At 42.0% G+C, this 13,291-nt stretch overlaps 1 protein-coding gene across 6 annotated transcripts in view; it reads right to left on the bottom strand.

Moving 5' to 3' along the window:
* SASH1 (SAM and SH3 domain containing 1) overlaps positions 1-13,291 on the bottom strand; it is a 256,101-nt gene that overhangs the window by 18,757 nt on the left and 224,053 nt on the right. For all 6 annotated transcript variants that reach the window (XM_061130417.1, XM_061130415.1, XM_061130416.1 and 3 more), the window contains 4 exons: positions 12,641-12,987; positions 6,528-6,602; positions 4,880-5,023; positions 1,144-1,279 (listed from right to left, as the gene is read on the bottom strand). In XM_061130417.1, the coding sequence (XP_060986400.1) occupies positions 1,144-1,279; positions 4,880-5,023; positions 6,528-6,602; positions 12,641-12,987 (702 nt within the window). The remainder of the gene's footprint in view (positions 1-1,143; positions 1,280-4,879; positions 5,024-6,527; positions 6,603-12,640; positions 12,988-13,291) is intronic.

The raw sequence follows: 13,291 nt of genomic DNA, 5'->3' as shown, positions 1-13,291 counted from the left end.
CCACGTAGGGACCTGAGCAGAGGCCAGGGGACGGTCTGCGTTTTCTGAGTGTTCTCCCTAATCGAGCCCCTAATTGGAGAGGGGACTCCAGCAAGTTATCTTTATGACCAGGGAAGCCAGGTGACATGGAAACTCTCTGATAGAGGACACCAACTTTAACCCTCATAGCCTCCCATTTGTCAGGCATACTGTCTTGACCCCATGTTACAGATGAGAAGCTCAAAGAGGTCAGGTAACTTGCCCAAAGCCAAATGCTTTTTAAGTCATGGGTTTAAATTTGGTCTCTTCCCCCATAGCGCTCAGCCAATACCACCACTGGGTTAGGAGTGGTTGAACAGCATTTGTTTCAGGGACATTTGTCATTCTCCTCTCATCTTTTTTTCCCCCCTGATTCTTAGTTGACTAAAACTAAGATTACTAATAAAGTTTTAATCAACATTTTGTATTCATAAAAGTTAAGAAGACATTAGCTTTCTTTGTCAAACCAGAAGAGAATTATAGGGATGTCCCACTACACCAAATGCATCAGGGAAAAAGAATGTCACATTATTGTGCTGAATTCTGCACTAAAACATTTTTTTGATTAAAGATTGCCAATTGGAGAGAAGTATTTGTCTTCTCTTTTACTAAACCCCCACTAACATGATAATAAAGGGACTGGATTCACCATGACAAAGACCATGGCAGAGGGCAATGAACTGATGAGAAATGTCTACCAAAATCTCTAAGACAAAAAGTGGTCAGAAGATCGCTGGTTGCTACTGCAGGTGGAGCATGAGCCCAGAGGTCAGGAAAGCAACGTGTGCCCTGCAGAACCCTGGTCATCTCCCTTTATTCTGCTGGTCATTGCCATCACTGTTTCCCCCTTGGCTTCCTCCCTTCGGTCTCCATATCTTCTGCTAACATGCTTTCTCTCTCTCCCCTGCAACCAAAATCATTACCCTCCTGTTTATGCTACTGCTAGACATCGGCTACTAAACAAATAGGACTCTAGGGCGAGGTATTTTTCAGGTCTGTCTCTGTAACAGCACCCTAAGGCTAAGAACTTGGTCTTATTTATCTTTAAATTGCCTGAACCTGACACTCAGCAAAAGTCTGACTTAGACTCCAAGGAAATCATCTACGACTGCAAACTGGACGTACTCATCGAGCTTTGACCGCTCAGAGAACTCCGCAGACTCTCCACAGAACCTCCAGCTTTGAGCTTGGGCTTGTCCATGTGTTCGCTGTCAGGTTGAGAGGACGGAGGGGAGCCTGGCATCCCATCAAGGCCTGAATCCTGAAATGAGTTTCGACAAAATTACATTTTGTCAGAGGGGATGGGTGTCTTTATGTAATGCACAGCTGTTTAGCAATGAAATCAATCGAATTCATCTTTTTTTTTTTTTTTTGTGATATAGTTTTTTTTTATTAGTTGGAGGCTAATTACTTCACAACATTTCAGTGGGTTTTGTCATACATTGATATGAATCAGCCATAGATTTACATGTATTCCCCATCCCGATCCCCCCTCCCACCTCCCTCTCCACCCGATTCCTCTGGGTCTTCCCAGTGCACCAGGCCCGAGCACTTATACTCATGTCTGATGCTTTACCCAAAATACACCTTCTTTTTAATTGATATCCTGCTTCATCTTCAAGTTGGAGCTCACGTAACTATTAATTAAGCACTCAAAAAGTATTTTTCATGCTCAAATAGATGTTCTTGAAAAAAAAATCTACCTTGGAGACAAAACATTTCGTTAAAGGCTTAGAGACTCTTTGCATACTCCCTGGTTCAGTAATAAAGTGTTATATAGCTCAGTCATGTCCAGCTCTTTGCAACCCCATGGACTGCAGCCCACCAGGCTCCTCTGTCCACGGAATTCTTCAGGCAAGAATACCGGAGTGGGTGGCCATTCCCTTCTCTAGGGGATCTTCTTGACCCAGGGATCGAACCTGGATATCCCACATCACAAGCATTTGTTTTTTTACCAACTAAGCCACAAAGCTGGACCTCAAATGTAGATCAAATACAATCCACTAGTGATGTAGTATCCAGAAGTACTATCAGAAAATATTTTATCTTTTTTTCTATTTGAAGGGAAATTTCTACACTAAAAAAAAAAGTGTATTCCTTGTTTTTGTTTTTAAAAAAAGAGACCAGATTTTTATATTTCTATTTACACAAATTATTGAAATTAGTTAATAAAATACCCACTTAGGACCCAGATACACAGTTGACCCTTGAACAACAACAGGACTTAGGGGTGCTGACCCAACTTGCAGTCAGCTCTCTTTATCTGTATTTCCACATTTGTGGGTTCAAACAACCACAGGTTGTATAGTACTTTAGTGTTTACTACTGAGAAAAATCCACCCGTGAGCTGACCTGTGCAGTTCAAACCTGTGTTGTTCAAAGGTCAACCGTACCTCAAACATACCATTTTTCTGTCTATAATACAGCTTCCATAAGTCACCCTACGGGTTTAGCTTCATTGACTTCTATTAGTTTGTTGTAGTAAAAAGCTGTCAAGCCTCTTTCAGATCCGGATGCTGACGGCAGTGACTGAGCAGAGCTTCTCACTTTTGGGGTGGCTTGGTATCCATTAATTTGGCAGGCCCTCATCTGCACATGTAACTGTAACATGCTCATTTGATTTGAAGTGCTATATAGACAGACCCTATCACATTTTTAACAGTCTGCAGTCAGAATGGTTTACTTGCCCAAACAGAACACTCTCTGTCATACTACACAGCCACGTGAGCACAAAACCATCTAAATGAAACCTGTTATTTGCATAGTGCTGAATCATCAGAAGGACTCTGAGAGATTCTGCGGGGCCCTGAAAACTTTTAAGGACAACCAAAAGGACAGCTTCTGATCCAAAACACACTTCTGCTTTCCATTTAAGAAAAGTGAGCAAACAACCTCAGCAACAACAATAAAGAGAGGTGCATTATTAGGAAGTTACCGAAGCTGCAAAGGATGAATTCCTGAGGAGGTTGGTTTTCACTCTTCTTTTCTGAATCATAAAATAAACCACCTACCCAATTAAAATCTTCTAAAAATTCTTCTGGAAAAAAATCTCACATTTTGAAAAACAGCACTATGAAATATACATCTCTGATAGTGTATGTTCACAAGGCTTTTAAAAATTATTAATTTATTCATCACATTTATTGAATATCACAGGTACTATTTCAGATGCTGGGCATATAGCGGGAACAGAGCAGACAAAAATCTTTACCAGAAGAGTTGATATATTTACTAAAAAGATGTTTTTTTAAGCCTTACAATGTTAATTTCCTTTCTCCAAAAAGCACTATAATGAGTCCTTCTTTTTTTTTGCTTATGTGAAATGACTGTTCTAAATAAACAGGAAAATAAAAATACAGGCATCTATACAGCAGTAAAATTACAGAGAAATGCTCAAAATTACATGAAAGCTATATGCTAATGATCCACAAAGCAAAAAAAAAAAGAAAACAAACCCAGGAATATGTTTACAAGAGCTTTTAGTAGATATTTCAATCGGGGGGAAAAAAATCAACTAAATAATAAGTGCTTTAAATTCATGCTTTCATTGGCATGTAGTCAGTCTCAGAGAAGCAATGTGCAGTCTGCCTCATTGCTGGGTAGAAACATAGACTTTCCATCACTCCCACATCCACAGGGACAAGAAATGAAAAGAATAAGGAGAACTTTCAGGGAGTCTGGAGGCAGCCAGACATCCCCTGTAGGTATAACAAGCCACAGTTTCTCAACCTGGGCACTCGCCGTATTTTGCACGGTTAATTCTTTGTCACAGGGGCCTGTCCTGCGCATTGCAAGATGCATCCTCCACACCACTCCACCCTAACCCATTGCAAAACTGTCCCCAGCCGATGCTCTGGGGTTGGTGGGGGGAGCAAAATCACCACCCCCGTGAGAACCACTGTAATAAACAGAAGATGTGCAGGCTTTGTTTGAAGAACGGTGCAAGAGGCTGGGCTAGCTGGTGCTGAGTGCTTCAGACACGGGTTTTAGCTCACCACGTCCACTAGAGGGCAGCAGCTGAGCAAAAACTGTCTGTTTCATTTCATAGCTAAAGCAGCATTTACCTACGTATTTCAAGTTAGACAACCAGCTCACACAGCGGGACTTCAACAGACTACAGAAAAAACACTATAAAGGTGTCAGAGGAGAGTGTTTTGAAAATTTAATGGTCAGAATTATCTCAGGCCCAGCTTTCCAAGTGTCTTTATTCCTTCCACCCATAAAAAGGTCATGTTCCTAGTGATGAAATTATAGATCTGGGGGAGCAGGCGGTGTCAATTCTGTGATATCTTTAATGTTTGCAGATAAAGCTATTTAGTGAACACACACACACCCCTGCAGAAACACAATTATTATGTAAGTCCTGCAGCCAGGAAACACTTTCTCAGTTTATTTCTCAGACTTGCTATGTGCTCCAAAGAACAACTTAAACTACATTTATTTGAAAAGTCAGCTTCATAAGAAAATTGGAGTGTCTCTTTAAGGTTTGATTCTGGTGACGTCCATTTTAAAGAAAGGGATATTTTAGAAAATAAAATCCTTCCTTTGTTTTCTAAATTTTAGAGCTTATTTTTACTACAGAATAATCATTTCTTTACATATCTGTCTCTTTCGCTCATCCATACATAGAATACAGGACCTAATTTGTATTCCCAGCCCCAAGCTGGTGCTCGGATGAACCTAAGTGCTTAATAAATATTTGCTGAATCCACTGTTTGTCTGCACAAATTAGGCATGATCCTGGAGCCTGGTTAATGCCAATGAATGTATTTAGCACCACTGAAAATCTCAAGACAGACCATCCCCAGCTTTTCTTGTTCTGCAAAAGAAGCAAGAGGGTATTTGCTTGACTGTCACATACCTGCTCAGAGACAGAGCTGCTATATTTTTTAGACATTCTCTTCCTCATTGTCTCTTTCACGGATTTCACCTTTTTTCCAAGAGAGATTCGGGAGGCAGTGGGTGATTTGATTACTTCTTTATATACAAAATCGCCTTCTTTACCCTGCAAAACAAAATTTATTAAGTACCTTTAATCACAGAAAATGAAGCCCCCAAAACAGGTTTTATTATCCAAACCATGAATGTCCTACCTCTCAGCAAAATGTTGACATGCCCCAAGATCTCCACATTTTTCTTAAGTTAACTCAGTGCTATATTATTTTTCTTTATGATTAAAAATTAAAGCCTCTGACTAACTGGCTTATGTTTATTTGTTTAAAGTGGAATATGAGTTAGTTTTACTTAAACTTAGTATGATATATTCTCCTTCTGCTGCATTTTTTCCCACCAGTTTAAATACCCAAGGGGACTGTGTTTCATCAATAAAGAATGATTTAGATGAACCAGTGTTCGCTGAATCCCATCATGGGGAAGAAAAAAAGGATACTACTACTGAGTCACCCAAGAAAGTGGTAAGAACAAAATGGCAAATCTCAATCATTACAAGTCCATCACCTGATCAGACTTATATCACTGAAGCATTTCGTGTGGTCACCTCCTAACCATGTGTAAATTTATTTTTCCCTGAACAAGTGCAATTGCAGTCACCTCTCATTCTATTTTACCTTGGGGGTGGGGGGGGTGGTGGTGGGGAGACTTTCCCTTGGAGAAAGAAAAAAAGAAATTATACTTTTATTTTTTAAAAGATTGACCAGATAAAATTATTGGTATATGAATCAATAAAATTTGATATCCAAATAAAATAATTGTATTCTCCCAGGAAATTCTCAGACACTACAAAAATATCATAGATGGGTGCTTTAGCTGACACATGATCATAACGAATATAAAGCACAGAATCCTGATTTCACAGCTTCATGATAAAATGCACAAGGGGAAAACAAAACCATATGGGAAACTCACCGACATCCTTGGGAATCTCAGAAAGGAAAGTTGAAGGAAAACCTGTACACCACAGTGGGGGCCTGACCCCAGACTGTGATTCAGAGACAAGTCTGAAACGGCAGTAACCTTGGCTCAGAGAAGTCTGGTTTGCTTTGGCCCCAAGGGGACTGGGTTCATTTCAGGACACTCCAGATCAGGAAGTCCTAAGCTTAGCGCAGAGCTACGCACATGGCCTATGATAAGGCTGGTTTTTAGAAACGCTGGCTCATACCCTTGGAACCCAAATCACAGGGCTCTCTCCTGTGGCACTATCCACGTGTAACAGTCACATACACGTGCAACTATTGTGAACAGAAAGCATGCGAGCACCAATGGCTAAGACTGCAGAAACCAAACTCCTCTGGACTTGTAACTTGAAGAAACCTGGGAACCAAGACATTAAAGAAATGACGCTGCTGCAAAGAGAGAGATGGTCATCTTTCATTCCGTATGAAACCAAAAAGAGTCTTTAAGATGGTGAAACAAGGCTTCTCTCCAAAAGTGATTTAGGATCCCCAGAGGATGGTTACCTAGTATCGATTCTCAAAAATACTAACTGTGAAACTGTGTCCACCACATCACTTGAATACAAACCTTTTCCCTCCCTTCTGATGTATACTCACCATTGGGTCCGAATTATTACTGCCAATGTGCAGAGAACGATTTGTCAAGTCAAATCCTCCAAAACTGCAGGTTCTCTGTGGAAAGGAGAAGGCAGGACAGAAATAATCCAGTTATGTTTAAGTCAGCCAACAGTGTACCGACCCAACACACGTCCCGTTTGCAGAATGTCACTGGATCACAAACGTGTTACAGGATGAGAGTAAGGAAAGAGAAATGATGAAAAAAACCACATGGTTCATGTTATAAGGAGACGTCATCACTCATTTTGCCCTTCCACGGGCCACTGGAACTATGCCTGTACCACAGGTTCAGAGTCGCCTTCACATGCAAAAACCAACTGGTTAAAAAAAAAAAAAAATATATATATATATATATATATACACACACAATGCAAAAATACTATATATATGTTAAGTGCTCTAAGATGCCCTGTCTCTTAGTCACAGAATTTCCCTTCTTCTCCCCTTAATATTGGCTACAGGAATAATAACGAGGGAACATGCATTAGAAAACCCATGTGCTCAAAGCAGTCTTGGAAACCCAGATCTGAAGTCCACTGAAAGCAGGCCTTTCTAACAGACTCTTGTTTTGTTTAGTTTTAAATCACTCAGATGGAGGAAAAGGTTATGTTTATAAGTAAAGTCCAATCAGGCCCGGAGGATTACTCATTCATTTCTTTCCTAACCTAGCCAAAAATGCTGATAACTCTCCCATCTAACTGCCCAACTTAATCACTTATGACTCTTTCCTCAGAGTCTCTGAAGTAAAGATATCACATTTGCCCAGAAAGAAAAAGACTGATTCCGTGACTGTCTTTGACCACACTTCTTTAATTTCAACAGGAAAACCACTGATGTTATAAAGAATGAAATCTTTACTGTCCTTCTGGTTGGTTTCAAACTTTATGGAACTGCTTATGTTTCAGTGCTTTTATATTTCTAGAATTTTGCATTCTCTGTTGCTTTTCTAGCAAAAGTGTCCCCATTCCCACCCCCACCCTCTTCAACTCCCAAGTCTTTAACAAAAGGAGAAACTCAAAGCATATGAATTTTTGTTACAATCTATTATCTTCTAAAGCAATAGGTAATAAAATCTGAATGAGAGATTTGGGTGCCAATGTTTTGTATTACTTGTTTCTCAGAGAACTCTAATTAACAGCTATTAAATGGAAGAAATGAACAGAAAAGCACAATGTATACTATAAACATTGCTTATTGAAAATAAATGCACCTCAGGTATATTCTGCAGCTTCCCTGATAGCTCATTTGGTAAAGAATCTGCTTGCAATGCAGGAGACCCCAGTTCAATTCCTGGGTCGGGAAGATTCGCTGGAGAAGGGATAGGCTACCCACTCCAGTATTCTGGCCTGGAGAATTCCATGGACGGTATAGTCCATGGGGTTGCAAAGAGTCAGACACGACTGAGCAACTTTCACTTTCAGGTATATATTAACTGAACTGAGAAACTGGGAACATCCAGGAAGGAAAATGCCTAGGTTTTGAGAATCACAAAGATACGGATCCAAATACTGGTTCTACCACTTAACTTGTTGTGGGACCACAGGTAAAGTACTTAAACTGTCTGAGCTGTGGTTTTTCCATTGGTAAAATACTGTCTATATCCTATATTTGAGACGTTTAGCACACTGTCTGGCACAAAGCAGATGCTCCCTAGTGTCTCAGCAGTAAAGAATCTGCCTGCAATGCAGAAGACAGGGGTTTGATCCCTGGTTTGGGAAGAGATTCTCCAGCATCCCTGGAGAAGGAAATGGCAACTCCCTCCAGTATTCTTGTCTAGAGAATTCCATGGACAGAAAAGCCTGGTGGGCTACAGTACATGGGCTCTCAAAGAGTTGGACACGACTGAATGACTAAACCACCGACCACCAACACCACAGTGAGAACATGGTAGCTTGTCCTGGCAACTGTTGTACTGAAGTCGAGGTTTAGTCAACATTCTAAATATGCGAGTGAAGAACTAGAGCTTAGTTCTGGGCCTTATATTCTGCGATCTTCAACTGTAAAACCACAGCAATCCTAAGAAGGGACCCAAAAATGAGCGACAGCTGGTATGACAGAAACAAAGGCCGGGAGAAAAAAGTGCTACAGGAGGCATTTCAGGGTAACCAACATCCAGGGTATCACATAACTGTTCTCCTTCGTCAAAGCTGTGCTGCTATTTTAAATGGTCTACCATGGACACGACTTCCAATAGACATTACTTTCATTTTATATGAATATCAATGGACAATGTGATTTCCCTTACAGTCAACTTACTTGGACCTGTATCTGTTCTATAAAAAGAGACAGTATCTCTGTAAACAACATCACCACCAAATCCCCTCATCTGCGAGCAATGTCATGACCATCTCTCAAGGCTGATTTTTAACTTTAACTTTCCCTTCCCAGCGTATAGTGCCAAATACACTTTCTTATTTCTGCAAAGGCAGTCATTTTATTCCAGTCGCTTTCCTGTGACTCAGGGCTCCACAGACACAGTATGGCGTCCAGATGCCTCATCATTTTATGTCTCTCATGCTCCCCTGCTTTGAATTCCAATGCTGACTACACCACTGAGCCCAGCATGTTATTTCTGATGCACATGAAATAACTGACAAAGAATTTATGTGGAAACTATAACTGCAATAAATTAGAAGCTTATTTATGTCTTCATATGGCTGCTGCATGCATTTTTTCCTAAAATAAGAAGTTTAGAGGAAAGAGTGGACTGGTTTTCTTAACTGCCAACTAAAACTTCTCCCAGTGATAGGCTAAGATATTTGGAACTGATTCTTCTGTATGAAGGATGAACCAAATATAACAACACTGCTTGAACTCATCTATAACTTTTTCTATTATATCAAGTAGTTCTTGAAGCATCACTCTTTCAACAGAGAAAACAGAAGAGTAAAAGAAAGTAAACCAATCTTTTACTTCAGTGGTCTAAATAAATAAAGCTTACATGAAGTTTTTCAAGTTCAAACATCTCCTGTACAGAAATTACAAGAAAATTTTAGACAGATGCTTGTGGATGAGGAGAGCCAGTCAATGGAATGGTCATGCAGTTGAAAACATGTTTTGGGGGGAGGTTGGATTTTTTTTTAAATGGACAAAATTCCAAAATGTCATGCATGTCTGTTCCCCCAAACAAAATTGGATGACCAAATAAAAAGCAAGACAAATGACCGTTTCCAGTGAGTACAAAGCATTGTCATTTCCCTGAGGTTTCATCAAGCAAATATGGCATATTTTGAAAGACAAAAAGATCAAGGTTGAAGAGTAAAGGAAAGTATACTTTTGAATAAAATCAAAGAGAGATATGACAAGAAGAATGGAAAAGACTTAAGTGAACCAAGCAAAGAAATTATCTTAACCTCTTAAAAACAAAAATGAAAACCCTTCTTCTGTTCTTAAAATATTTAACAACAGGGGTTAAAGCCTGTGCTTCTACCGCAGGGGGCATGGGTTTGATCCCGGTTTGGGGAACTAAGACTCCATATGCCACACAGCGTGGCCACAAACAACAGAAAAAACAAAAACACTAATACTTCCCTATGTTCTCTGAATAATTAAATTTTGTTTTCTTGATTGTACAACTACAAGAAACAGTATGTTCAAATTTCTAATCTAGCACCGAACATATATTTCAGCGAGTATTAAAACTGTCCAGTACTGCCTCAAGCTCACAGTATTTCAAAAAATACCCAGTATCAGGTTGATGCTGGGGACAGAGGTTACAGAGTGCCACTTTTACAAGTGGTGGAGTCAGTACATGAAAACAAGCTTGTGCAACTGCCCATACTCAATGTCGATGAAGAATTAATCACTGGCCCACCAATGGCACAAATCTTAGAAATACAACTTCTAGAGAGAAGGTTCTGATGAAGTTGTATCATCAACAAACAATATAAATAATATAAGGGATATATGAGTAACTCAAGTCACTCAATTGGAAAACTCCTCCTTATTATGTGATTTAAACTCACAGGGGTGAGCCATCAATTCACAGAGAAGTGGATCCGATCTGTCAAGGTACAGAGGCAAATAAACTAGGTAGAACACCCCTGAAGGTAAAAAAAAAAAAATCAAAAAACAAAACCCAAACAAATTATACCAAAACTGGGCGGCCACAAGTATTTTCCAAAAGATCTGTCGGTCAGAACTGAAGGGGTGATAACAAGAAATAGTAACAAAGAACTATTACTTTACAACAAAAACAAAATCAACGGCAACTGCTGCCAAGACAAAGAACCAGAACAAAAGCTGTTACTGATAAAATTAAAAGTGTTGCAAGATTTATAAGAAGGTGAAAAAAATGGAAAGTAAGACCTAGCAAGAAAGTCAACAGGTGGGGATATTTGGAAGACCTAAGGGCTGGTATGGATGTAAGCATGCTGTAAGCATGGCACTCACCACAAAAGCAGAACTTCATTGAATGAATTTAGATTACAGCAACCACCCTGGGAAGTACATCTTACAAATGTCAAGAACTCTGGGCAAAGCCACCATGGGAGGCAGCAACACAGTCTACTCCTTCAGACCTTTGAAAGGGGACAAGCCAGCAGCCCCAAGTGGATTAAGCGGGGCGCTGGGGGCCACAAGCTCACAGTTCAGCCTCATCCTGTGCCATATTATACAGGCTCTTGTGCAAACTAAAAGTTGAGCGGGAATTTCCATGGGGAAATACTTATATTCTCCAGTTCAATATAAGTCTTGCCTTAAAAATAAATTTCATCAGGTCTCTAACAATCCAGTAATGAAATTGAAGACTGTTTTCTTATTTGAAAGTCAGTACTTTATTATTCCTTGCTAGGTACAGAAGAATCTATGGGGCGGCGGAAGACATTTCCAAATGCTGACCCTTTTGTTTAAAAAGATAAGCACATCGAATATACTTAAGTAAAACAAAAGAGTTCTAATTTTTCTTTCCTTTTAGATTGGAGAACTTTGCCTTTGTCCCCCAGACATAAATGTATTTCACAACGTTTTTTAAATTTGTGAAAATGGTGATGCCAATCTACTGTAAGCTAGTTCTTACTGTTCTAATTAACTGGAGAAGAGACACCTCCTGGAGGGCAAAACTTCCTTCTGTTTTAAATCAGCTTCTTGCGGTCAAGTGGCAGGATGGCAGGGACTCAAGGCAGCCACTTCTAGAAGGCAGAGCCCCACCCTGTACCCTGAGCCCTTCTCTGAATCAGTTTCAATGTTTAGTTTTAAGGCTTCCCTGGTGGCTCAGAAGGCAAAGAATCGCCTGCAATGCGGGAGACCCGGGTTCGATCCCTGGGTTGGGAAGATTCCCCTGGAGAAGAGAACGGCCATCCACTCCCGTATTCCGGCCTGGAGGATCCCACGGACTGTATCGTCAGCCCATGGGGTCGCAAAGAGTCGGACATGACTGAGCGACTTGCATTAAAAATCCAACAGCTTCAGCGGGCAAGAGGGCAGATGAGAAAGAAGGGAGGAGGCATTCCTTGAAGAGAAGTGGGGTTAGGAATGGAGGTGATGGAGCGAGGGACCTGGAGAAGAGGCGGAGGGAGCCAGGCTCCCGGCAAGAGAGGCCATAACGCTTGACTGAACGTCACAGAAATGACAAGGCCGTCCCCGTGACCGTCTGGGTGACTCACGGACTTCTGGTGGATTCTCAAGAGAACCCTCTTAGTACAGCGGTCCACCGTGGCGGCCCACTTCCTCTTGGCCTCCTCCTCCTCCTCCAGCAAGCACCGCCTCAGGTCCTGCTTCTCGGCCTTGCTCAGGGTCCTGTCCGAGGCAGGACGCACGAGCTGGGTCAGGTTCAGGTGGCTATAGAGGCTGCGCTCCACCACGTAGGTGACGTTGAACTCGCTGACCGCGGGGCGCCCGCGCGCCCTCCGCCCGGGGCCGCCGCAGCCCCCGGCCGCTTTGGGTTTCTGCCGGAGCAGCTGCAGGTCGCAGGTGGCGCTGTGGACGCCCTTCCTGGAGAGGCGCTGGCAGAGGAACGCTCTGGAACACGAGTGGTTAGCGTCCGTCTTCTTCAAGCGGATCTGCTTCCGGACACTCTGCACCTCCTCCAGGGACGCCAGGAAGTGGTGTCGCCGCCGGTGGCTGTCATAGAGGCAGAGACCATCGGTACTTACCCCGTGGCTCAGGGACCCGAGCCCCTTCTTCATCTCCCCCTCGGTGAGGGAGCGGGACACCTTCTGGGCCTTGTCGTCTTCCGGGTACGAGAAGAATGTCCCCATCTTCTTGGCGGGCTTGATCAGGCCCCGGCTCTCTCCTTTGCTGAAGGTTTTGACCAGTTTGCGGCCGGCACCCCAGGTGTCCAGGCTACTGGATGATGGAGAAGTCGTGAGAGAGTCTGAGTCATCTTCTGGGGGTTTCTCAGGAGAAGCATCAAAGAAAAAGGGCTTCTTGTGCACACCGGAGTACAGGGCGGACCTTTCATCTGGGACCGGGGAATTCTCAAACACCTGTTCCTCCCCGCCTGGAGGGAAACACACACACGGTCAGGGGCTCCTGTCAACACACCCTTGCATTCTTTCACAGACTTGTCTTTAGATCCCCCAGCCCCCACAAAAAAGCTGCTAGTCCAGCCAGCCAGCACAGCCAGTACAACCCCCTTCCATAACCACTTACCTCCCATAAACCTGGTTCCCACTTACATAAATGCAGATAAAAAAGAAAATAAACTGAGCAAATAAATGGTTTCATGCAAGCTTCATGTTAAAAGGTTTCAGATGTGTTTTCTCCTCCTCCTCCTCCTCTCAGTGTCTTTGTAGACCAAACAC

This window comes from Dama dama, chromosome 26, assembly GCF_033118175.1.
Source record: "Dama dama isolate Ldn47 chromosome 26, ASM3311817v1, whole genome shotgun sequence".
NCBI lineage: Eukaryota > Metazoa > Chordata > Mammalia > Artiodactyla > Cervidae > Dama > Dama dama.
This window is presented reverse-complemented; position numbering and strand designations above follow the sequence as displayed.